This window comes from Aquila chrysaetos, chromosome 22, assembly GCF_900496995.4.
Source record: "Aquila chrysaetos chrysaetos chromosome 22, bAquChr1.4, whole genome shotgun sequence".
Taxonomy (NCBI): domain Eukaryota; kingdom Metazoa; phylum Chordata; class Aves; order Accipitriformes; family Accipitridae; genus Aquila; species Aquila chrysaetos.
In genome coordinates, this window is record NC_044025.1 from 10380860 (window position 1) to 10406731 (window position 25872).

The following is a 25872-nucleotide window of genomic DNA, read 5'->3' on the forward strand; positions in this document are numbered from 1 at the left end:
CTTTGTGTGTAACACAAAAAAAAATAGGCTGTTGAAGTGGTGCCTACTTTTATGAGAAAATTGGCAAAAGGCAATGGTCTGTGCATGTTGTCTCAACATGGAAGACAGATTAGCCCTTCTGGAGGGGGTTCTTCACCTGTTGTGTACATGCAGCCACCAGGCAAAGATGGGGAGGGGGGAAAAGTCAGTATCTTAGTAATTCAGACTGTTTTTAAATGAAGCACTACATTAAAATGGGCTCAGAAGACACTAGCTGGCACACAGAGAAGAATTGTTCTCATCAGCCTGTTTCAGGCAGTTGGACTCTTGAAAAATTAAAATGAGCCTCGTGCATTGCTTCCAGTACTGTGAGCCCCGTGCTTGCCTTCCTCTGCCTGCACTCCTCCTCCTCCTCCTCCTCTGCTCTTTAAGCTGGGTTCCTGGCAGGGCACATGGTTCACAAAGGTGAAGTCAGTGTTATCTTAATTCTCCAGATGTGGAAAGCAAGGGGCAGGCGTGCCGAGTAGTGTGTCCCTAACAGCACAAGACTCCTTCAGGTGGGAACGCAAGCCGAGGCACCGCTTGGATTTCACCCCTTTTCTGGGTCACGTCTGATCCCGGCGGCCCCTTTCATGAAAAAGCCCCAAGGCAGCTCGGCTGTGCTGTGGCTGCAGGAGATGGATGTCTTTTTGTGTCCAGGGATTGTAAACAGGGCTCTTTCGATAGCTATTTCGTAACAGGAATCTTGTTTCAACACTTTGGGGATTTCTTTTTTCTCCAGGGTTTATGGAGTTCAGCAAAATTCTGCGCAGTTGCGTGTGCAATGTACTTCGTGGTTTCACCCTGCCACAAAAATAAATCACCAGGATCTTGCTTTTAGACAGCTGGATCATGAAAGACAGGCCCTTGCGTGACCAAGGACAAGAAAAAACCCACAGCTTCCTACGGTGAGGTTCCTGCTACAAAGCACCAGTGACTATTTTTTCCTCTGTGCCCAGACTGCACTGAGAGCTGTGAGCTTAAGCACCATATGCAGAAGTATAGAAATAGTCAATTGCCATAATCAAACTCGAGAGAAGAAACACTTTCCATTAAATAAGGAGTACTTCTGCCTGTAGAAGAAACAGCCAGTATTTTTCCAGCAGTGCAGCAAAGATCTTCATCATTCTCCTCTCTCCCTCCACAAAGAACACGTACAGTCCAATGCACTTCAGCCTAGTTAAAAGTTGGCTCCTTAATTTTTTCTCTCTCCAAATGTCTCCCATTTATAGCTTTCCAGCATTTGGCAGCCGGGAGCCAGCCCATTCCCGTGCGTGTCAGCGCCAAGGCAGGTCAGTGGAGTTATAATTGGCTCTAGCTGGCACCCTGACTAGCTGCTGCATTCTGTGCCTGGCAGCCGAGCGGGGCTGCGAGCTGCTGAGCGCCGTGCCTGCCTCTGGGAGACGGCAGCCCATCCTCCCCGAGAGTGGGTGTTGGATGAAAGATCTCAGGGCCAGCATACACCTGGGGCGAGCGCGGCAGCACCAGGCAGTGGATGTCTGCAGCGGAAATAATTTTCAGTTCTCGTGGCTAAAGCCTTTCTTGAGCAGCTGCCGGGAGCAGCGCTCGATGTTTTTTGGTTTGTTGCAAGCTGATGGTCAGTGTTTGCCCTTTCCCTGTGCTCCGAGCGTGCAGGTCCGCAGGCTGTGTCTGCACCCTCACCAGGTTTCTGCAATTCCCCCTCTTGGCTCCGGTGCAGTTTTGTTTCTTGCTGGTTTGCTGTGAGCCCCGAGGGCTCCTGCTCACCTCCTGGCTCTCATCTCCGTCTGCTCCCATCAGATGGTCCCTTCTTCTTCCCAGGCTCATCACCTGGCACTGCCGTGGTGGCCTCATGGCGAAGGAGGGCTGGCTCCTGAGCCCATGCTCTGTTCGTTCATCCCTGTTGGCACCCCTTGGTCTCCTTCTCTCTGGAAACTTGGCAGAGCAGCCGGCAGAGACCGCATTCGCAGCCTTTGCTTCTCAGCCCTGGGGGAAGTACGTCCCACGCGAAGCATCGCTTGGTGGGTGCGATCCAGAGGGGAGGCTGTGCTGAGTGTAACCTGTGGAGGAGACAGAAAGATGGGGAGGTTAAAAGTTTCAGCTCCTTGGGGACGGAGCTAAGATCTCTTGCTGACAATCTGGTGTGGTTTTATTTGGTGAGGCTTTCAGCAATGTGCTGCTTAAAAGTTGTCCTGTAACACAAGGTGAGGGGTTACACCCCTCTCCCTGTCTCAGGGGTGAGCTAATGCCCCTCCACTCCCCCGCTACTTAACGAAAAAGCCCTGGAAATTCAGCTGCCCCATTCCTGGGAGGGCTGAGCAGGATCCCCAGGAGGGCAGGAGCTCACTGGTGACCCCTCTCCTGCCCGCTGCCCATGGGGCTGGTCCCTGGGGGGTGCCCAGGGCTCCGCTGCAGGTGCCCACCCGGACCCGGTCGTGGCCGGGGGTTTTGATGGGGCTTACGTGGGTCTGGGCTGAAGCAAGCCCCAGCGACTCTGCCGTGCTCTTAATCAATCTAATGCAGCTCAGCTTTCTGGTGGAAAGACCTGCAATTTATACCATGTGGTAGCAGCCCTGGATCCGAAACGAACCAGCTTCAAGCTGACTGATGCTGCCTGGGGCGGAGCTGAGCATGGATAGCGGTAAATCAGTGTAAAGGAGTCTGTATCTCAAGAGTGCTGAATTTTTAGTAAAATGGCTAGGACCCATTTATATTGCTAAATCTGGATGATGTAGTACAGACCATAGCATGCACCACACACATACCACGGGCATCTAAGAAGTGGAAGCATCTGTGCAGTTTTATGGTGAATGGGAGATGGAAATAAGAGCTGGGAGAGACAGAGGGAGATGGTGGATCTGGGCTTGTCCTGCCCGTGCAGAGGGAGGTGATAAAGCTGAAGGGACAACGTGTTTCTCCACAGTCTTAATTTCTCACTTCTTTTCTGTGCCTTTCATTCGATTACATCAGGCTGTCGCAGGTCTACCACAGTGCTGTAAATCACCACTCCCGCGCTGGCTGTTGAAAGCGCTTTCGGTGAAGGATGTCTTGCAGTCTTGGAGTCCCCTTGCAAAGTGAGGTGTGGGCTTCTGCAATGATCCCCCATGGGGTCCCGGTGGGCCTGGGGACAAGTGAAGAATTTAACTGCTTGTTCTCCTTTCCCAGTGCTCTGTCCATCCGGGAAGTGATGCTCCTTTCCTCTTACTTTCCTTGCATGGTTTTTTTTTTTTCCTCTTCTCCTGTATGCTGTCTGCCCTGTAGCTTGCCTGGCTCCTCATTCCCATCCCTGGGATCCAGCACAGACTTTTCCTGGGTACGTGGCAGGCATCCTGTGAGAGGGACGAGGAAGGCAGGTCTGTGCCAGCTGCAGCAAGACTGCTCCGTTGGCTGGACTAGGGGAGACCTTGCGGGGAGAGAAGGATGGGTGTGCAGGATCTGCCCTTCCTCCATGATTCATGCCTTCCAGCCGGCCGGCAGCGGGGAGGGGGACCTCGTTAACCAGAAAATAGAGAGGGGAAAACGTGACGTGGTGCCAGCGGGTGAATGCTGTAGGGCTCTGGCAGCCATCCCGTCCCCTCCGTGGTGCCATGGTGACTCTGTGGTTTTCCTGCCAGCAGCTGAGGCTTTGCTTCTCCACCGCTGCGGGGGTGTTGCAGTGCTGCTGGATGCATGGCACCCCTTCTCCTCATCTTCCCATTGCCTCGTGGCTCCCATACACCCTTGGGCGGTGAGGTGCTGCTCTACACCCTGTTTTATGGTAACTTTTATATTCTGGTATTAGCTAGGATTGCAACGTGAGCCATAACCTACATGAAAAATGGTCTCCTTTATGATCTGGCAGCATGAGGAGAGCCAGCATTTTCCCTCTCTTAATTTCACCTCCCTGAGCTTTTCTGCCTTACTGGTAGCATATCTTGAGGCCTTTGCAGTAGGGGTGAGTCACTGAGTAGTGAATTATAAATGATGTTTATGACTGTCTTTACATGGCAGCATGGAAATTAGATCTTGGAGATTAGGTTTGGGAGGTGTAATTAAGGTTGGTGAATTTATTGTTTTAATACTGCCTTTGATAGAATATTTAGGGTTTGGGCAAGGAAAAGCTTTCGTTTGAATCTCATTTTTCAGTGCTGATACCATATTAAATTAACCAAACCAGGTATTTTTTAATATGCAAGGTGCTGTTGTGCACCTTATGGACAATTCCTTGTGCTCCGGTTTTCCTCTGCAAGCTCAGCTTACTGATCATTTACCATCAACTGTGGTCTTGACCCTTTCAGAGAGGAAGAAGATATTTTGTTGTAGCAGACTTTGAGAAATGCCTCCCTCGGCGAGTGGTATGGGACCCCTCTGGGGCTCATCCCCCCTCCCCAAGCTGGCAGCAAACCAGCCCATGTACCTGTGAGCTTGGAGTGGCTCTGGGAGGGCCAGGAATGAGGAGGAGGAGGAGGGTGGAGGTGAGACCTCTCCCTGTCTTGTGCTGCAGGCGAAAGTTCAGTTGGTTCAACTATATTGTGCAACTTCACTCTCGAGTAGGTGGACAGCTTGCCCCAGGCACTGCAGAGCCGTCTTGATGGCTGTCGGCGGGGGCTGGCTGAAGTGTTCGGCCTCGCAGAGTGCAACTCCCATTTTGGGTTTTTTTTTGTGGTTTTTTTTCTTTTAGGAAAAAGTATTGCTGAGAAATGGAGGAAATTTTGTTTTTTAGAAAATTAAGTTGTGGGTCTTCCTCCATATCTGAGAATTTCTGCCTAAAGAGCTGCAGCTGGCAGTAGGCATTGCCCCCTCTGCTGCCCTGGGGAGTGGAAACTGCCAGCACCTCTGGTAGGAGCCCAAAATCTTGGAGTTCTCACCCAATCTCAGTGAACAGAAAGTTGCAATCCTGTATTTTTTGACTGCATGCATACATGCTGAAAATGGCTGAGGAAATGGCCACTGAAGAAGGCTTTGTGTTGGACATGCAGAGTGCCAAGCCAGCTGGGAAGCTATGCAGCTCTTCAAAATGGTGAGGTTTCTTCGTACTACGTTGGGAGGAAAGTTAGTGTTTAAATTTTAGCAAGGAAAGAATCTCAGTTCAGTACGTGTAAAATGTTCTCTTGGTTTTTCACTATTAATTTTTTTTAAAAAAAGCTTTCCCCTTGATGAGTCACTTAAAACATAAAGAAAATCATTTTAATTTTAGTGATTAGGTTTTATCATTCAAATTGCAACGTTAATTGAAATGGATACTTGTGTGCTGATCTTTCTTCTTGGCAAATCAGCATTTTCCAGTTCCCCTCCTCTCACCCTCCCACCCCTCTGCCCACCTCCAGGAAATAAAAAAGTCTGGTTGGAAAGTTCCCAGGGAGCTCTGAGCTTTCTGTCTGGGGGGTGACTGCTTTCCACCTGCCAACAGGTGGCTGCTTTAAGCCCCAAAAACATGGTGGTTTTTTATCAGTCAGTGAATTTGGCCAGAGGCTTGTCAGGTTTTCTGTCTTTGTATCTCTGTGGTGAGATTACACTTAGAGAGGAGCTCTAAGATTAGGGTGCTGTCAAGGTATCGTACTCCTTAGAGGTTTAGTTATGCTGGAAAACCTTGGCATTGCTCAATCTCTGTCTATCCTGGCTGGATCCTAAAAAAGCAGGTGCAGTTCAAGGTATGTGGTTTGGGCTGAATTTTGTGTGACATCTGCATTCTCGTGTTTAAATGCACAGGAAGCAGCAGAGTTGCTGCGCTTTGCCTGCTGCTGGGGCTCCTCCACGGTGCCTCTGTGTTCGCTGGCTCCGGGCCCTAGCAAAGGACAAATATCCCGGATTAGGATGGCGTTCCCCTTGGAGTTGCATTGCATCTTGCTTTATGCGGTCCCAAAGGCTCCCCGCAGGGCTCCCCATACCCCACTCCGCTGCTCGGTGCTCGCTCAACCCTTCCCTGTTAAGTGCATTAAGTCCTCCATAAGCTGCAAGGGCCGATCTCCTCCATCAGACATCACTTAACGGCAGCATTCTGGTTTTGCAATAAGCGGAGTTTCCTGGCGAACTCCAGCCCTCTGGCAAGGACTGTCTGAATCAGAAGTGCTCCGAGTCCTTCTCCTGCCGTCGTGCGGGTGGTGGCAGTGCCAGGCTCCCGCGCCCGCCCTGGTGCTTCCCCGCAGCGGCTGTGGGTGCGCGCTGTCTGCAGAGGCTTCCTGCCCAGTTTCGGTTTTTGGGCACCGCTGAACTTGGCATCTTCAAATCCCACCCTTCCTATAAATGGAGGAATACCAGGGCAGCGTGCTCCACGAGGGAGATGCGCTGCTGGAGCAGGAGGAGATGGGGTAGGGATGACGGTGGGGACGCTGGTGGGTTCACGCAGAAGCTGGGCTGGTTCATGCTCTGCTAGATGGAGAGTTTTATTGTCAAGTGGGAGAGGGTGGAAAGGAGCATGGTCGTGCTAAGGACTAAGGCGTATCTGTTTCATATGGAGACCCTGGTTTTGGCAGTTAAACCTCGGGGGGTTGCGGTGTCTCGTTTTCCACCTGTGTAATTGCACTGGCTGCCATGGAGCTGGTCTTGATGGACACCACCATGAACCCAAGCAGAATGAAATCCTCCCTCACATGGAAATAAAAGTCTCTCCACATTGGCCTTTCTGCTGACTGTGCTTGCTTGGAAAATGTTTTTTTTTTGTTTACAGAAGGAACAGCAGGGAAAATAGACGGTTAGCAAGAAGTCTGATGCAAGAGGAGGCTCATGAGGCTGGTGTTTCTGACCAGCAGCGCTCTCCTAAGTGGTAGCACTGCAGCTTTTGCAGCCCTGCCTGTAGCTCAAATGCCTCCTCCTTTGTCTCATCACGTTTGGGCCTGCCACAGATTTAAAACTTTGCATTAATTTCAGGGAAGGAATGTATGCCGGTCTGCTTCTCCTCATCTGCTGGAGTGGGGAAGGTTTCTGGGAAGGGAGGGGTTGAAGAGAAATCAGATCATGAGCTGTTTGGAGGAGAAGCTAGGGACAAGTCATCCTGAGTTTTTGGCAAGCGTGTAGCTCAGAGTGGGGTGACGTGCATAAAGTCTCTTCATGACCGCTCACCGAAGCACTTGACTGGGGGTTGCCTCTTGGTGTGATCCGGTAGGAGTGCTTGAGCACAGCCCTCCCCCTTGCTGCGCCTCGGCTGCTCAACACATGAAATAGGGCAAATATGTCGGTATTTCTCCACCGTTTTTTCCATTTCCACAACAAAAGCTAAATCTCATGACTTCCCAGTCTTCTGAGCACATCTACATTGGGATGCTAGAGAGGAGGGTGTGGGTGAACATGAACCGTCCTTGCAGCCTTCCCTACGGCTGCTGCTGTGACAGCTCCGGCGACGGTTGTGGTGGTGGTTCTGTGGTCTTTGGCACCAGGCTGGGGCAGGTGGCACAACTCTTCCCTGCTCCCATGCCGAGGCTCCTTCCAGGGATACTTCCCTGTGTGACACAGCCCCGGCTGTGCTGGAGGGACATTCCCATGGACGGGATGGGGAAGAGGAAGCGGCACAGACCAGCATCACCCCTGGGCATCGCTGCTTTGTTCCCAAGCACGTCTACCGGCAAGAGTCATTTCCCATGGCTGGGTCGCCATGGTGAATTATGGATGCCGTACTGGTGGTTTGGTAGTCTTAATGCTCTGCTACTGGTGCCTGCATGGAGTGCTGCAGCTTTCAGCGCTCATCTGTGCAGTCTGGGACCTGCCTACCTGGCCTGATGCCATCTAGAGGCTGCAATTATCAGAAATTAAGTGGAAAATGGATTAGTGAAGTACTGTAAAGAGAATGATGACTTCCAGGATTCAGCACCAATGAATCAAACATAAAAAGTAATATATTTTAATCACCCAAGAAGCAGACAGAGGGATCAGCAGCTCTGTGAGGAGGCTGTGTAAACGGAGATTGCTTGGTGCTCTCCAAATTTGAGGTTTTCTTTTTCTCTTTTTAAACACTAAACTCTCTCCTTAGTCTCTCCCAGAGATATTCTTGACAGGCTTACGAAAGGAGGGAAAGCAAGCAGTGTTTTTCAGGAGTTGTTTGGGCCATCCAAAAATGGATGGTGATTTTGGATCCCACTATCTCAGGGCGTCTCACCTGGGTTTTGGGAAGGTGCAGCTTTGTCTGCCCTCTTGTTTCCTTCTGGGTGCCTCAGAGTGGGTACCCAGAGCTACTTGTTGCTTTTGAAAACATACAGATTTCGAGTGTCTTAAAACATGATTTTTTTTAATGCTCTTGGAAATGCGCTTTGTAGATGAGCACAGAACAGACACAGAAAATGCTGCAGGAGCAGGGTCTGGCTTGACCAGAGAGAAATCTATCCGGAGAGGAGGGTATTTATCTTTGATCTTCCATGACTCTTTTGCCTGTCTGCTGCAATTAGCACATGGTGTTTGTTGTGATGGTGATATCGGCGACAAGAAACACCTATTCTCTCATCACTAATGAACAAACATGATAACCTTTTAGTGATTTCTGGGGATTTAAGTTTCGAGGCTGGATGATAAAACAGAAGGCTCCTTACGTTGATGTTACTACAGGCTTTTTAGGGGTTAGGCGCTTGGGGCCAAGTGCCTCCTTTGCTGGGAATCCCAGCAGCCCCGGTGAGCATGCAGTGCCCATCGTGGTCTTGATTGCTTAAGCTGGAGCTGAGCACCACTGAGGTTTCCGCTCAGAGAATCAGTGGGTCCTCGGGCTGGAAATGCCTCCTGTCCTGGGGAGTGGAAGCTTTTCACCCGGTTGGTTTTGGAGGACCATTGCGCTCAGACCAAACCTAAGGATGCGAAGCTGCCGTGTCCTCCAAGCCCCCGCGTGCAAGCAGAGCCTGCCAGCTCCAAGGGTTTGGTCCCTGTGGTTTACGGGGAAGCACCTGGGGTAGCACAGACCCGGCAGTGCCTCGGTCGTGGGGCTGCCCGGGGCTGGGGGGGTGCAGCCTGGGCGGAAGGATGTGTCCTGCCAGCCCCGCGCCCGCTGCCCTCTCCATGCCAGTGAGCTATTCACAGGCACCAACGTCTCCCTCTGTCTAATGCTTCCTGTGATTTCACAGGAAATTTCTCTTGCGGTGGCAGTTGCTGCCAATTTGTGTAGCCCTTTTTTCTCTAACCTCAGTTAATCCTTTTTTGTCTATTGCTGAGTGATGCTTAAAGTTTTCCATCAGGTTTTCACAATCCAGCCTCAGTGATGCCATTTCCTAGGGCTGAGGAGGTCAGGATTGCCTCTGCCTTGTAATGTGTAAAATGCACTTGAACTGATCCCCTACACCAGAAGAGCCGGGACTGGGGAGAAACTGTGGTCATCAAGAAACCACTCAGTGGTGCTGCCCTTCAGCTCCCTTTACTGTCTTTGAACACCCAATTTACTTTGGCCATTGAACGGGCATTATGTGGTGCCGCACCAGTGGAGTCCTTCCCCCCGCTTGACCTCCTGAGCTCGGCATCACCGCACTTGGGATCTGAGCTTGCTCTGCGTTGGTCCTTCTGTCTCTGGGCTGTTGTGTTTTCACCCCCTGTTTCTTCACAGATAGTCCAGGGGGATGCAGGGAAGGTGCCTCTCGTGGGATTGCAAAGAGACTAAACATCAGTAGCCTGTGAGCCGCTGCCAGATGTCGTTCTCTTTCCCAGACTATCTGCTTGGCAGATGTTCCCCAAACCAGCTGGCTGCAGGGCACAAGGGTGATTTGATCTGCAGGAGCATATTTGCAAAGTCTCTCGTTCTCAGCACGCAGCCGTGTCCCTCATCACGTCCCCATGGGGCCAGGGTGCTGCCGTAACGGCAGGTGATTGCTGGACCCTTTCCCACTGCATTTGGGGATCAGTGGGACGCTGTTCCCTGGTGGATCAAATTTGGAGGAGGGCTCTTCATCCCGTAAGAGACCTGACTAATGCAATGCCCTGCTGAGCGCGTGGAGGTCAGGGCAAGCGGTGCATGTCAATGTCCCCATCTGGAGTTCGACACCACGGGGACAGTGGGGTACGCGGTGTGCCTGGCTGCCCGTGGCATTCCCCCTGTCGTGAGGGATGGGGCCGACCGGGAGTTTGAGAGTGGGATGAGAGCAGGCTTGGCTCAGACCCATCTTTCCCCCATGGCAAGCTGCTGCCTTCTCTCAGCGGGAAGGCTGTTGCTCTCACAAAGAGTCTCCTGTGATTCTTCCACCGTGCACTCAGCCGGACTCTGAAGCCTTTTGTTGAACTTTCTTTTTTTTTTTTTTTTTTTTTCCCCTTCGGGCGGTGTCAGAAGCCGACTTCTCTGCTCCGGATAACGGACGTGTCTGGTGGAGGCATGGATTAGGTCAGCTCTCACTTGCTAGACCAAGAAGGAGGAATGTGGTTTTACGCCGAACCTCCGTCACGCAGGCAAAACAAATCCTCTCAATAGGAGAAGGGGGGAACATCCCTCGCCCCCGTGCCTGCGATTACAGCTCACGGCCTGGCTCCGACATCAGCTCCTGGTGTTGTGCAAGAGTGGAAGAGTTTGCTCTCCTCGCCTGGGTATTTCATCACCCCCCGCCCGTGCTGGTATATCTTGCTGTTCAGTGATGTGAACTACCATTCCCTCCATAAGCTGGCAAAGACTTGCTTTCTCTTCTGCAGCCCTGGTATGTGCCACGCAAACCCTAACACTCACTAATGGAGAGCCTGGGCTTTAGAGCAGCTTGACAAAAGCAAATCCCACAGTACTCTGGCTGCAGAGGACTTGCTGCAAGAGTAATCCTGTGCCCTTCTGGTTCATCATTATCGGGGGAAGGCAGGACCTCTGTGTTTACCATTTCACCCTGACATATTTCTTTCCGCCAGATCAGATTTAAATTAAAAAGAATTTTTTTTTTCTCACCTTTATATTTTAGAGGGGAAAACTTTACCTTATTGTGGAGAGCAGAGGAGAAGCAGCAAAGTGGTGACACACCTTATTACCTGCTGGCATTTGGCTTGAGAGTTTGGGTTTTTTTTTTTGCAGAGACTTCTCAGAGTTTGATTCCGGCTGGGAAGCAATACAGCCCGCTCGCAGGCTGCTAGGCCTGAGGCCCTACTTCTCCAGCAGACATATCCCTTTGGGGTTATGCTGTCTGCATGGTCTATCCCTCCGGCATTACACCATGAGCTCTTATTTGGGCAAAGCCCTTCCTGAATGCTCTGCTTCCCGCAAATACTGCTGAGCACATACATTCCCCTCTCCCTAGGATCCCCTGCAGCCCGCAGCACTCTGATTCAATTAGGATATTATCTTCTGAGTTTCCTGTTAATGAAGAAGCTGTCTGCCAATGTGTTAGCTGTTGATACAAAGCTGCTTTTGAAACGCTCCCTCTCTGCGGGTGGCCCTGCCGGCGTTATCGCCTGCCCTGTTAATGGGCAGCTCGGCCATGGGGACAGTGTGTTCCCACGGCGTGCGTGAAAGACTCGCTGCCCAGACATTTCTGGGTTAATAAGAAAAACAGCTAATTGATAAGATAAATTGGTGGTGGAGATAAATGTGCCGTATCCTGACGTGCTGTTGCGGGGAGCCTGACTGCGGGTCAGATATGCTGCTGGGGCATCCGTGCCCCAGTGCTGGCTTAGGGAGCCAGGGCCGGCAGCCATGCGATCACCCTCCCTGCTGCAAAGGAATCGGTGAAAAGTGTGATACGACAGTTTCCTGCATAATAAAAGCACACCAAAGTGCTGTAAACTGCATCCACTCCAATTTTTTTTTTTTTTCTTTTTTAGGATTCTGTCACAAATACTTAAAAATAACCTTGGAAGGGGAGAAACAATAGACTTATTGTTTCTTTTTTTCTTCATTTTTCTTCCTGAGCTGGCTGAGTGCATTGCTGAGAGCGAGACTTGGCTTCTCTGCACTCTCCCGTGCTCGGCAGGGAAAGCTGTGCTCCAAAGGGCTGCGTGTCTTTCTGCCTCTTGCCTGCCCCGTCTCCCCCTCTCCCCGGGATCTTGGATGGCCGGGCAAGTCCTCCCTTCTGGGAATGTGATGCGAGCAGTTTTGTTTGGAGCTTGGATGGAAACCCTTGCCGCTGAGATGATTTGTGGGAGTCTCCCCGTGCCAACCGCCTGCCTTCCACAATTCCTTGCCTGCTGGGGAGCGCGTTTCCCTGCCATGGCTGGGGAGAAAAGTGCTCTCCCAGGATCCCTGCCCTGCCCTGCCTTGTCGCTGGTGTGCCTCGGTTTCTGCAGACCATCTTCTGATGCCTGTCTGTGTGTCCCTCCCCCAAGGCTTGTGGGGTTGCTGCACTTTTACCTTTTTTCCCATCCCTCTTCCAGAGCTGTGCCTGATCTCCTTGGCTTTCCTGGGCAAGAGCAGTGTAACAACCTGTGTTGTAGTCCCCGTCCTGCAAAATCAGCAGGAGCAAGATGAGCCAGAAAGGATACAGGGAGCCTCAAAACCTAGAGACCTGCCAGCTGGCTTCCTCCAGGTCTCTGGTGGCATCCCTCAGGTCTGGGGCCGACCTTTTCCCATCGCTGTTTCATGCTTTTTTTGTGTGTGTGGTGCTACGGAAGAGCCGTCAGCCCATGACCCACGGACTGGATTTCTGCAGATGTGTGCTCTCGTATCTTGCTAATGCAAACTGCCTGCCGTGGTTACAGCCGGCGCTGGGGTTGTTTTCTTTGGAGTCGGTTTTTTAGCTGTTCTTCAACCACAGGCTTATGTCTAGTAAAACTGATGAACTAGTATTTGCTGCTGCCTTCTCCGGAGCTGCGTGATGTGGCAGCCAGGTTGGGTGGGATCCATGAGACCAACCCCTCTGCCTTGCTCCTTCCCCACCTTCTCTTCTTTCTGTGCCTGCCGGAGGGTGCTCCAGGCACCTTGCAACCTCTTTTCCTTCCTCCAGCAAGAGGAGAGATAGCAGCTTGTGTGTGCATAACGGTACCAACCCACGGCAGGCGGTGCAGGGTCTGGTCTGGCTGGGGTGTTGCTGGTGGCTCTGGGCTGGGCTGGAACGGAGCAGGGTGGCTGCAGCGAGAGGGTCCCCGCACCGTCTCCTGCTCGCTGAGCAGCCGCTGCAAGAGGCACTTTCGGTCAAGCAAAAGGAAATGGAGAACTTCTGGGCTGAAGTTCTGGCCGGGTTTGGTGGGATCACATGGTTGGGAGCAGATTTGGCCAGAGTCACAGCGCAGGCACGTGCATATGGGAGAAAACACAGCTTGCACCGTTTGTGCCTTGGAGGCTCATAGTGCTCCCGGGAGCGAGAGATCCGCAGCTCGCATTCAAAACTGAGAGGAGGGGAAAGCTTCCAGTGATTCAAGTATTGCGTTGCTTAACAGCAATCAGATGTGTGGCGTTTGCAACTTGTTTTGCTCACCCTTCGCCAGTCACAAGCTTTCCAGAGCTCTTCCCCACAGGAAGAGCAGGGCCAGAGGCACCTCTCCGCCGTAGCGCAATACGGGTGTTTTACAGGGTAACGGGCATGTGGTGTCATCCTTTATTTTCGTGGACTGAGGGAAGAGTAGGAGGCCGTTGTGTGCCCGGGGAGGCTGGGGAAGCGGTGCTGCCCTGGGAGCCTGCAGTGCCTCGGGGAGGCGAGTCCTCCCTCGGCCACGCTCAGGCTCGCTTTGTGGCTGCTGGTAACGTCACCGCAGTCCCTGGTTATTGCTGACTCTGGAGTAATTTTCTTTGTTACAAACTCTTTCAAATTTGTTTTGAGAAGGAGCTGTAAACACCGTCCCTTTGTGTTTAGTGTCATCCTTGTTTTGAGTTGTCTTGTTTTCATCCTGAAGAGAATATTTGAGAGCTTCTTTTGGTTTTCCTGTTGTCTTTGGGAGTACTGGGGGAGTTTTTTATTTCTTCTCAAAATGTAGGAAAAATGCCTCCTTCCTTCTGCCTCCTCTCCACCAAACCTCAAGAATTTTATCCCGGTGCATTGAAGATCCAAGAAAAAAAAAGTGTTGCATGAGCAGGGGTTCGCAGGGCTATATTGACAAAAAGGGCTTTGCTTTGGCATTACGGCACTTTAAACGAGTGTGTGCAGTAGAGGAGTCCACAGCCCTTAGCTAGAAGAGACCTCCTGTAAAAAGCATGTGGAAAAATAGGTGCCAAAGAACAAGAGCCATGAAAACCGGGGAGCCGGGTGGGACACACGCCCGGGGGGTGTCTGGACCCTGGCGTTTGGCCCTGCACGGACTCCCCGTGGTGAAGGGGCTCCCCAAGTTACGTGGCAGAGCAGCAGACAAGGAGCATGGCGTGTGCGTCTGGCTGCTCGGTGGTGCCCGTCCTCCTGCCAGGCTGGGCAAGGGCTGTCTGCAGATGCCTCTCGTGGGATGAATGGCTCGGGCTCTCCGGTTGCTTAGTTTCCTCTTTGCAGGAAATACTTTAAATATTCATTAGGCCAGAAGAGAGTGGCTGTTTAGACTTTGTAGGTGCTCAGGACACTTCCTGGGCAGGTTGTCTCCAGCGCTTGCTTAATTATTTATGCAGAGCTCCGATAGGAGAGGGCAAGACCCATTTCAAATACCCTAGGGACCAACGAGCTCTTCAATGACAGAGCTCAGATCCCTGCCCCAGAAAAAACAAGGGAAGGTTTGCATCTCCCTCCCCTTCCTTCCAAAGGAGGGATTATCTGAGTGGTTGGATAGATGGCTGGGCACGCTCTCTCTCCTCCTCTGCTCTGTGTAAAGTGCAAAGCCCAATCCAAATGGTGTTTTCCAGCAAGACCAAGTAAAGCAAATGCGGAGGACGTGGATCCTGCCAGGGCATCGGTATTAAGCACCATAGCAGCTGCAAGGAAGTTGTGTGCATGTGCCGAAGCACCAGTGCAGCCATGCAGCGAGAGCAGGAACTGGTTATCACCTCTCTTTGCTGACTAAACGTACTAAGTGCAGTTGCATCGGTTAGGAAATTATTTGTTTAATGCTGAAGATCCCATAAAACATCATCCCTCAAAGCTTGTGTAGCACAAAGCATTCCCCAAACTTGACGTATAACTTTATGGCCCTTTGCAGGCAAACATGAGTTGGTGCTGTGAGTCCAAGTCAGCTGTAGTCCAGGAACTGTGTCAGTGCTGTGCTATGCTTGAGCTAATAAGCTTAAAATATGCCTTTTTTGAGGAGCTTCTGAGATCTAGTGACCGAAGTCCATCAGGATGAAACTTACTAGTTGCAGAAATGCAGGTTACATAAATCACCCGTGCTGAGCAGAATGATAGTGATGAGCAATATCAGTGGTGAGAAATGTCTTGAAAATAACAGTGGAGATGACGCTAGGGTCTTGTGCTTCTGGCACTGCTCTGGATGTGCTTACCTTGGTGCTGCGGGTTGCTGTACCCTGGCTGATGGTGCTGTGTACGATGTCTCAGGACGCTGCTGGTTAGGAGAACGGGCTTCGCCTCCTCCTGGGGAGAGTGGCCTTGTGTCGTGCAAGTTAATCACTGGCTTTAATCACCTCTCTTGCATGTCCTTTTCTAGATGCAAATGCTGGACAAGTTTCCGATGGAAGGAGGGCAGAAGGACCCCAAGCAAAGGATCATCCCCTTTCTGCCAGGTAGGCGAATGGGCTCCAGCAAAAACCGTGCTGGTTTTGGCATGGCAGGAGCTTTTTCACAGTCTGTGTGTGAGCATACATGTGCTTTAGCTCTTATCTACTGAGTCATCTGAGCAATAGCAAGTTCTTGGCCTGCACCGTGTCCATTAAAACATCTGTATTTGTTAGCAATGTGCCCAGTGAGTGTTAAACCCCTCAGTCATTCTCTCTCCCTCCAGAAGTCGTTAGTGGAGGACTTCAGCTAAGCAACCCCACTTGCACAGCTTCTGCCTGGAGCAACCCCCACCGCAGCCTGCTTGTTTTCGGAAGGGGCCTGGCCAACATGGCACAAGGCTGAGGATGGTGTGAGGCTCCCCAGGAACTGCTCATACGCTGTTTTTCCTGTCCTGTGTAACTCAAAGGGCCATCCAGAGAGAAGGAACTAACAGTTGAATTCCACACATTAAATCAAGCTGATTGACAGCCTTGGCTTCCTCCTGTGGTGTTTGGGACTGGTTGCTCAAAGACAGGATTTCTGTGGCATGACGTGTGCCCTGCCAGCCCAACATGCAGCTGAGCGTTTGTGTGCCTGAGGAGCAGACGCAATGGTCCGTTGCAGACTTTGTGGTGTGGGGGATTGCTTGTGGCTGCCCTTTGGTGCTGCTGCTACGGGGCAAAAAAGAACCCTAATATGCCTTGCAAAAATAACCAGCCTGAAGGGGCCCTGGGAGGCTTTCATGCACCCGTAGCTAATGGCTTTGACCACAGAGTTGTCTTTACTCCCACCCCCAAGTAGCTAATGGGCATATTTAGAAATGTCATGGTACCATAATCACTTCCAGTGACTGTCAGGTCCATTTAGTGCAGCCCTTTGTGCTGTGCTTTGCCTCCTGGCTTTTCTAGAAACATAAAGGCATTTAGTGGGCTTCATTTTTCTCTGGCGTGAAGAAAATCATTTACGCCCCTTTCTGATCAAGAGAATCTTGTCTGGGTTTCCCATAGCGGGATTTCTGATTCTGGCTTGTCCTTGCATTGTAACATCAGCAAACAAAGCACACCTGACATTAATACAGCAGAAAAGCCCTTGCTGTACATGTACTCCTGCCAGCAAGGAGTGGGGAGGAAAAATGGAAGCCAAATTGGCCAAGGGCATAACTTGGAAAAATTGGATGTACAGTTTGGCCGTGCTGCACTCACAGAAAATTCCCACCAAAATGCTGCTATTTTTGGAAGGCAGCGATCAGGCTTGGGAAGCGTGGTTGGAGCACTGCTTCTCACAGCACACTCATCAATATTTGTTTCTTCTTCTTGGTGTTGAAATAGTTTCCCTTCGCTAACAGGCATGTCACTGGGATTTCCATTGGAGGAAAAAGGGGGTTGAAGTTGCTGGAAAATAAAGCCTGGCTGTTGTGTAAGAAAGCAGTTTTGGGGAGTTAGGATGACCGTCCTCTAGAGGGGCTTGTGCATTTGTCTGTGTCCTCTGCACAGATATTTTCCCTTTTGCTCTGGTCCCCTTTTTGCAACAGGATTAAATAATACTGTTTTCAGAAGTAGTCACACATTGACTTGGAAAGCGGCTAGTCCATGCTTCTCCCAGAAATTTTTCTTTACGTTTCGTTTCTGCAGTGGCTTGCGACAGCTAAGAAGAGAGAGACTGTTGCCTAACAGCTGGTACCTGCAGCTTTACCACTTGTACTTTCAGATGCCAGCACAGGGCAAGGGGTGGTCTGATGAGAAGATCCCAGCACGGGATGGCGTTCTCCCTCCGAGCAGGAGGTAGCCACTGGAAAGAGATAATCTTGCATCTACCTGTCCTCATGGGGCAGCTTCAGAAGCCCTCTCGCTTCAGGGAAGTTGTGTTATTAAGAAGTGGGAATCATGTTGCCTTTGCCCTCCTGCCTTTGCTGCGCATCATGGAGTGGTCAGGAGCTGGTGGCTTTCTCCGGAGCAGGATGGTGAGCTGTACCTCCCTAGGGAGATGGCTTGCAAGCTGTGTCTGCTTCTGAAAGAGGACTTCATTGGGGGTAAGGGAAGGCTCTTCTAGTAGTGGCTGGCTGTGCTAGAGGATGTGCAAAGCAGTATGGAGCAGTTCTTGGTCTTCCCAGTTTGGGAATGGCAGTGGGGTTTGTTACTTACAGCTGAACCCAAACTTCATCTCTCTCTGCCTAGGGGTGCCATCCAGGTGAGCTCGGCGCAAACAGCCTGGGTCTCTTTCTCTGCAAAATGTGGCGCTCTCAAAACGCGTAGACTTGCTAGGGTTTTGATTATGTTCAGCTTCTGTGAGTACTGTAGTTTGCTCCCAATCCCGTTTTGAGCAACATTTTTAGCATCTGAATTTCATTACCGGTGGAGATTTGGCTCCAGTGGTTTACTGACAGTATGCTGCTTTCTGGGAAGTCCGTTGTAGAGTAACATTAGACATTGCGGCCACTGGAGTTCTCAAAAATGTCTCCTGTGACCCTGTGCCTCCTGCAGCTCTGGCTTTCTTAGCAAACCCCCAAGCGTCCCAAACTCAGAGTCACCACCATGACCTGAGAAGGTGCCATCTGGGTTTGTCTGTCAGGGTGGTTTCCTGGAATGGGAAGAGAGTTCCATGATTACTCTGTAGTTAGAATATCCAGCCCACGGGAACTCTGTTTGCTTTGTGCTGCTTCGTTTTGTTAATGTTCGCTTCGAGGATTTGACTTATTGGAAATTTCTAGAGACTTTGGGTCTTTTGAAGTAGGTCTCTGATGGTATCAGAAAATGCTCTCGTAAGTGCAAGTCCTTCAGCCCACTCAGCTCTTCTGAGGTGGAGTCATAAAGCTGGGTCCTCTGAAGCGGAGCAGAGCAATTGCACTTGAGGTTTGGGGCCAGGGGTTGTCCCTTCCCGGGTGTTGGCACCACGCTCATCCCGTAGCACAGCTTGGTGGGGTCTGGTTTGCCCTGGCAGGATATTGCAGTGCTCCTGCACCGTGCCTGAAAAGCCTCTGCCGCCATATAGGGGAATTTGAAGTGGACTCTTGGCTACTTTTGCTGGCTTCGAGCCACCGGCACAGCCTGCTTAGCTTCACGTGGTGCTGAGGATGGCCCCTCGAAACAGCTCTGGTGGCACCCAGCCCATGCATGGCATCGACTGTGGTCCCTGGAGCGGAGTCAGGAGCAGTTGGCGAGAGAGAAGAGACCTGTCGCTGCCCTGCCCGGGGGACGTCGTGCTGGGCAGCTCCGTCCTCGACTGCAGGAGTCCACGCTAAGGGTTACACGCGTGTTGGCTGGGAGATGGTGGTATGGAGACCCCAGGAAAGAATGAACTAAGAAAACAAATGAGCTCAGCTGGGCCCGCTGTGTAAGGGCTGTGCCAGATCTTTCAGGAAACAGCTTTTATAAGGAGAGTGGAGCGTTCCAAACTTCGTACAGCCCGAGTGGCCTGGAGCAGATCCTGGCCAGTCTGCTTCACTGGAAACGTGAGCCTCAGCAAGGAGGGGTTGCCTGAGGCTGAGCTAACTTTGGCTGTAAAATTGCTTTTTAGGAAGCTTTAGCTACAGACAATAGCAAACTCCCAAGAAGGGAGGAGGAGAAAGGGAGTTCGGTGAGATCATTTTAAAAAGCAGAATTATGCCTCCTTTCTACTCCCTTCCCAGCCTGCTAACCTGCTTGGTATGGGCATCAGTGCTACCCACAAACTTTGGGGCTTTTCTCCCAGAACAACTGTGGGGATGCTAATAGCTCCCCACAAAGGCCCCATGAAGGAGGTGGAGGACAAGTCATCCATTTTCCAGCTGCAGTACCTGACTTGCCCCGGTCCCATTGCATCTTCGTCAGAGCTGGAGGTGGGGCAAGGGCCCTAATTACTATTTTCTGCTCTAGCAAGATGGGCATCTCTGCTGTAGCACTGTTGAGTGGATGGTCCCAGGCTAGCTTGCAGCCCGTAATCAGTACAGTTGTGTTTTCTGCAGGGTTTCAGCTAACCTTGCTAATGTGCAGACAGTTTTACCCCAGGCAGAGCGCTGTGCTGGAGCAGTTGCTCTGCTTCTGACCTTTGAGCTATCTTTAAACAAACTACCTTATGTTTTTCTCCATTATATGGCACTGTAGGCCATAGAAGCAATGGCTTGGGCACATTTTGCTCCTACTCCAGCAGGATCCCAAACCATGAGAGTGTAAGGGGCTGTCTTGATAGGGGTACTGTTTAATTCAGCTTCATTTCACAGATGTCTGGGACTCCATGCTTATGCTATACCCAAGACAGCCCCAGGGGCACGTTGCTTGTCCCCCTCCTTTTTGCCAAGATATGCGCACAGTGCAGGACTTTGCCAAACAGATGCTAAGTGCCGGGCTCCTGGAAACGCCATCTCCCACGCCTGCTTCCCCATCCTAGGAATATCCCACGTAGCTGGCTGCTCCATGGGCTGGGACTAATTACGTGTGCATTTGGGGCTGCCTTTTTTTGAAGTGAGTTTGGAACCCATGCCAGGGAAAATCTGGATGTGATTTGAAAGGTGCAGAGAAGTGAATTCTTTCCGAGGCAGTGGGATGGGGGGGAGAGTGGGGGGAGGTCTTCAGGCTAAAGCAAGAGGCACAGACCGTTTTCCACTCTTGGAATATCTGGCTTGGTTCGCAGCTGTGATCGGCAGGGTGATGTGTTTCGGGTTCTCTACCCCTCCAGCTTGCTGGAGATCCAGTAACAGCCTCTGGCTCAAGAGGAGTCTCAACCATTTTGCTGGTTGAAATGCCTCTGCCTTGGTTTTTTCACCTCCTTACTCCCCAGTGTAACTTCAGCTTTGCCTGGAGAATTCCCACAGGAGGAAATAATTTGCAGAGCCCTGTTGCCCTACGTGTTTGTTTAGAGAGATTAACCCCTCTTGTGGCCTGCCTGCTCTATCTCAAGCTGCTGGAGACCCGAATTCCTTATCAGCCCTTTCCCCAAGCTCTCCTCTGACACTTCGCAGTCCTTGATGAACGGCTGAGGCAGCAGGGGCCACGCTGCATCCATCACTTTGCAGCCCCCCCATCCTGAGCTGCTGCGGCACCCTTTGTCGATCAGATAAAGCGAAGCAGCTTTAATTAGCCGCAAAGCGGGATTCTTCCAGTCCTGGGAGAGCAGAAGCTTTCTGGCACCAGAGGAGTTTTCATGGGCAGACAGGGTATCTTCAGTGGAGCTTCTCTGGCTGGTGCCAGCTCCGCTTCATGGAGGACGGAGCTCACGCCCCCCCAGGGATGACCTGCAGCGGGTGGTGGGCACCAGCCTCCTTCTCCTGCCCAGCTGGGTTCGAGGCAGCACACTGATGTTACTTCTGCTGTTGAAACCCTGAGCCCAGGGATGTGCAGCTTAAATGCAGAAGGGCAACCTCTGCTCTAGCAGTTGGATTGGAAGTAAAAGCCAGCAGATTGTCCCCGTGTCCTGGCTGGACTGTATCAGTGAAAGGACAGTCACAGTGGGATTTTGTGGGGGAAAGGAGTGCGGGAATTGTGGCAAAGGAAGTTTTTAAGGAGGGATTTGAAGGAAACCATGCCATGGCATGGCAGTGATTACAGGAAAACTCTCCTTAGGGTGAGGCACAGCATGGGACAGTTGGGACAACAGCTCTTGTAGGACAGTGCTGGCTGGCCTGAGGTTAACAGGGACACACACTGGATGGATTTGCTGCCTATTCATCATGTTGGATGAAGTCCTGCTGATGCGTGGTGGGAAGAAAGGAGGAGTGCAGCTGCACTGGTGGGACATAGAGCTTTGTAACTGGGGAGCTTCATATCCCAGGAGGTTGTGAGGTCTGTCCACTGACTGATGGAGTCTCAAAACAGCATCAAGGTGCTCTGCTGTGGTTTCCCAGGTTTCCCTCCCAGCAGGGTGACGGCTCCCTGCCATCAGCCCAGAGCTCAGGGCAATGAAAGAGAGGAAACAGAAGCACTGGGACAATTTGAGAGCCCCAGCTGAGCAGAACATGCCAGGCAGGTCAAAAAGGGAGGGAGGGAAGGGGTTGGACAGGGGAAGGGAAAAGCAGGCATGAGTGCCCATAGCTGTCTTTCCAGGCTGCTTGCAAGGTCTCCCCCGCTCTGCCCCTCTTCTGCCCAGCTGGGGAGACAGGACGCTTGCTGCCAACTCAGAAGTCCTTTGGATGTGGTCAGACGTTGGCTTTGTTGTAGGCTGAGATCTTTTTGTTAGGTTTCCCCCCTTCCCAGTCCCCCTCTGAGAACCAGCTGGTGCCCCCAGTGCTGAAGTGTCTGTACTGGTATTTGCTTGGCTGTAAAAACAAGCCAGGGTTAACACAGGGATAAAACGGGTAAACAAACGCTCTAGTTGGCAAGGGGAGCTGGAGACGTGGCTTCTGCTGCTTTGTTACTCTTGAATTCATCTTTTCTTTGGGTAGGTAAAAGCCTCAATTGCCTGGAAGCAGTCTCTGAAGAGCACAGCTGGCTTTGGCCGCAGCCCAGGCGTCAGCTCAGCGCCGTGTACGGCACGGGAAGGGCACGGTGCTGCTTCTTCACAGGGCTGGGGGGGCCTGGGGAAGAGCAGCAGGGTGAGAATTAGCATCGCTTGCCCTTGGGATTTCCTCCCTGTGGTGAATCCTCTGCCGAGGGCTGCAGGTCGTGCCCTGCCCCTTCCCCGGGGTGTTCGCGGTGACAGGGGATGGCTGGGGTCTTCTCCTGGACAGCGCTGCAACAAAGGTCCTCCACCTGCCCCAGCTGCTTTCATGTTCTGTATGAAGCAGCCAGTGATTTCTGGAAAGCACTGCATAAAAAGCTGGATACTTGTATTATTTTTGGGTGGTGAAATTCAGTTTTGACTCTGATGTCCTGTTGATGTAGATATTTGTGGCGGCTTACTTTTTTTTAAATTAAACTAATCCTTGCTACTCCAAGGCAACCTTACAATAATAATCTGTTCTGCATTGCTTAATTCCCCCCAACAGCTGCAACCAGCCAATGAGTGTATGAAACGTGATATCGGGTATAGTCGGAGAGATGTAGACAGGGAACATCCACCCACTTTTGCAATGAAGATCAGTGCAGAGAGACTTCGTTTACGTTGATGTTTAAGGAGTTGCACATATTTCAGCTCTCTCCCTTTTGGTTTTATTCCCTCTGTCTCTAAAGGATGGGTTCTGTTGGTCAGATTTCTCCAGTCAAGATGCTGATGGAGAATAATAATACTACCAGGTTACCCTTATTAAGCAGATGTGTGCAAAATGCCTAACTTCTGCTGGGAAAGGGGGGTAACAAATGTATAGCAAGTAAAGCACATGCAAGGCTTTGGTGCATCTACAGTTATATTAATGTAATGTATAATAAACATATTCACTGGAGTAAAGTGTTGTATATTCTACTGAGGAAAGAACACTTTCTAAATTGTAACTTGTACACAGTGTGTCTTCAGAGCCATTGTCCTCCTCAGAGGCACCACTTTTTCCCTGTAGGTATTACCAGGTTTTCAAGATCCAGGAAAAGCAGGCAGCGTGTCCTGGAGTCCGGGTACTTCTTGCATAGGAGGACGTGCCGGGCCAGCTGTTCTGTAGTAGTGCCTTATCTCTGTCTTCTTTTTCCAAAATCAACTTATTTGACACATTTCCAGGTGATAAATGGTCAGTCTACTCACAGCTTTGTGTGTGTAAAGGACAGTGTATTTTACCGTACTTCCTTGTGCAGTGACTTTCTTGTGCTAGCAGGGGGGGAGACTCATTGCTCTGATTGCTCATGCATAACATGATGTATGTAAATAAGAAAATCTAATCATTTCTGAGTGCTTGAGTTGTGGCAAGAGTGAGAAGCTGGTAAAACGGAGCCTGCAGCAGCACAGACCTTACCAGCTGATGGAAAACCCCACTAATCAGCGAGATGTGCAGAATTGCCTTCCTTCACATGTCTTCCCCTTGGTATTCCTCATGCTGACGTTGAGGCTGAGGGCAGGAGCACTGCTGTGAGGCTGTTAGGAGTAAAGTAGAGCTGGTAGTTATTTTTCTCTTATTGGAGCAAATTTCGCTGAGTTTGCAGGCATCCAGGAGTCAAGGATCCAAACTGCATCAAGGCTGTCCTTGCTCTTGCTAGATACCATGAAGGCAGCTGCGATGGCTCCCCCTTCGCTGTCGCTCTGCATCTCTCATGCTGCAGATTTACTGAGTGAGCAGTTCAGCCAACTGGGAAACGTCACCATGGAAAATCAAATCCCAGAGACCTTCCCCTCTTTTCTCCTGGCATCTTTCTGTGCAGATGTTTCTCCTCACTGTTCTCCATGGCTTGCCTTTGCCTGGACCTAGGTTACACTGGGCCAAAGCTGGACTGTTGACCAAGCCCTTCTCTGCACAGTAGCTGCGTGTCAGGCTGCTTTTTGGAAGAGGCCAGGATAGCAATTATGCAGCAGTGATCAGACTTGACTTCCCTCTTGCCTTGGCCATCTGCCCATTTTTTTGCCATGTGTTTCCTTTAGGATCTAGAGGAGCTAATTCTGAGCTGCTTCCTCCCCTTCAGAATGAAGGAGTAGCTGCTGTGGGCAGGAGGAAGAGAGTCCACGTGGACAATTAGCAGGGCAGTAACCCAGTACCAGGCTGAGAGTCGTTACGAGCTCCTGGAGGCAGCCAAGAAAGTGTAAAGCAGACAGCGCTTAGAACGAGGTGTGGGTGATGGGCACCATTGCCTTCGCTGTGTCCCCTGGAGCTACAGCAATGAGGGGTGCAGATATAAGATGAATAATGATGTCATGCGTTTCTTTTGCATTATATGGTCTTTGGCCATGTGAAAAGCTCTAGTGGACAGCACTGTTTTTCCCATTTTGCAGATACAGTCTAAGGAAAACAGGCCCAGGAAAATGTTGCATCTCATTGACCCAGCAAGTTGCTCATCTTTCCCTTCCAGGAGGGAAGTGGTTTCCTGTGCTCTCTTGCTTTTCAAGTCAAGGATTTATATAGCTGTATTTGGCAGCGCTGAAGGGTCTGCAATTATGTTAATTAGGTGTTTTGATTAAAAAACAGCTTTTTGTTAGAAAATAAACTTCCATGTTGAAAAATACTAGATATACAGCAAATCAAGAGAGGAGCTGGATTTCCTGCTGGTTCATATGCTCTGTGCCTGGGCTAATTTAAGATCACTTCAGTTGTTGTGATGTATTTATTCCCCAAAACTATATTTTTTTAATTATTATTCACTAGCATCTGTTTGTCAAACATTTAAATATTCCCACACCCAGAGCTTATTATTTTAGACATTTATAATGTATCCACCCATCAGTGATTTCATTTTGGCAGACATAAAACCAAAACAGCTATTCCTTACAATTGCCAACACAACTATTGTGATCCATTCATCTTTTTAAAAATCATCATTCAAATAGAAACCTATGCAGCAAATACACCGTGATTGCTGATGAGAAGGGAAAACTGTTGATCATTTGCTTGTCTGATGGAAAATAATTGCTATAGGCAAGGAAAGGAGTCCGACCTGGTTGTCGCTCTCAGTCTTTCCAGACAACTTCTGTGTTCCCAGGCTATTCACCCTCAAAATCTAAAAGACAGATTGAATAGAGGGGTATTTTTTTTTCACTGTATCATAAAGACTGCCAGACTTGGCTCTGGCAGGCTGCGAGAAGGAATGCATTTCAGAGCAAAGCATTTCCCACCATGAATATCTCAGCCCCTTGCTGTCAGCAGGACATAAATGAGAAGCAATCCTTCTGGTATGAGCTGGTCTGACCCTATGCATTTCACTGGAGGGCAAGTATAGAGCTAGTACTGAGTATGATTGCTGTGTGCTCACTCGGACAGTCTCGTTTCAAAGGCATTCTGCATTAACTGAGCCTAGCAGGAGATTTGGCTCCTCCATAAAGTTCTGATTCATGCTCCTTGCAAGCTGAAGTTGTGTTGACTTAGTTCATCTCTGCTAAAAAATGCATTGGCAGGCTGCATAAGTCATGCATGTTCCATATCCTGGACAAGTCAGGGAGAAGCAGGGGGTGACCCAGCCCTGGTTTTAAAATTGTGATAAGCGTGTGGCCATTTTACCACGTTGTCATGCTTTAAGCCCAGCCAGCAACTAGGCACCAGGCAGCCGCTTGCTCACTACCCACCCTGTCCCCAGTGGGATGGGGAGGAGAATCGGAAAAAAAGTAAAACTCGTGGGTTGAGATAAGAACAATTAATAACTAGAGTAAAATAAAATGTAACACTAACAATAATAATAATAGAATAGAATTGTATTAATTGTAATAAAAAGGAATATAATAAACAAAACCCAACCCCCAAAAAACCTGTGATACACAATGCAATTGCTCACCACCTGCTGACCGATGCCCAAGCAGCAAGCCGGCCCCCCCCAACTCCCACCAGTTTATATACTGAGCATGACTTTCTATGGTATGGAACATCCCTTTGGCTAGTTTGGGTCAGCTGTCCTGGCTCTGCTCCCGCCCAGCTTCTTGTACACCTGCTTGCTGGCAGAGCATGGGAAACTGAAATATCCTTAACTTAGAATAAGTGCTACTTAGCAACAACTAAAAC

General features: G+C 50.5%; 1 protein-coding gene across 4 annotated transcripts in view; it reads left to right on the forward strand.

The window, feature by feature from the left end:
* SH3PXD2B (SH3 and PX domains 2B) overlaps positions 1 to 25872 on the forward strand; it is a 78383-nt gene that overhangs the window by 18613 nt on the left and 33898 nt on the right. For all 4 annotated transcript variants that reach the window (XM_029998171.1, XM_029998173.1, XM_029998172.1 and 1 more), the window contains exon 3: positions 15355 to 15430. In XM_029998171.1, the coding sequence (XP_029854031.1) occupies positions 15355 to 15430 (76 nt within the window). The remainder of the gene's footprint in view (positions 1 to 15354; positions 15431 to 25872) is intronic.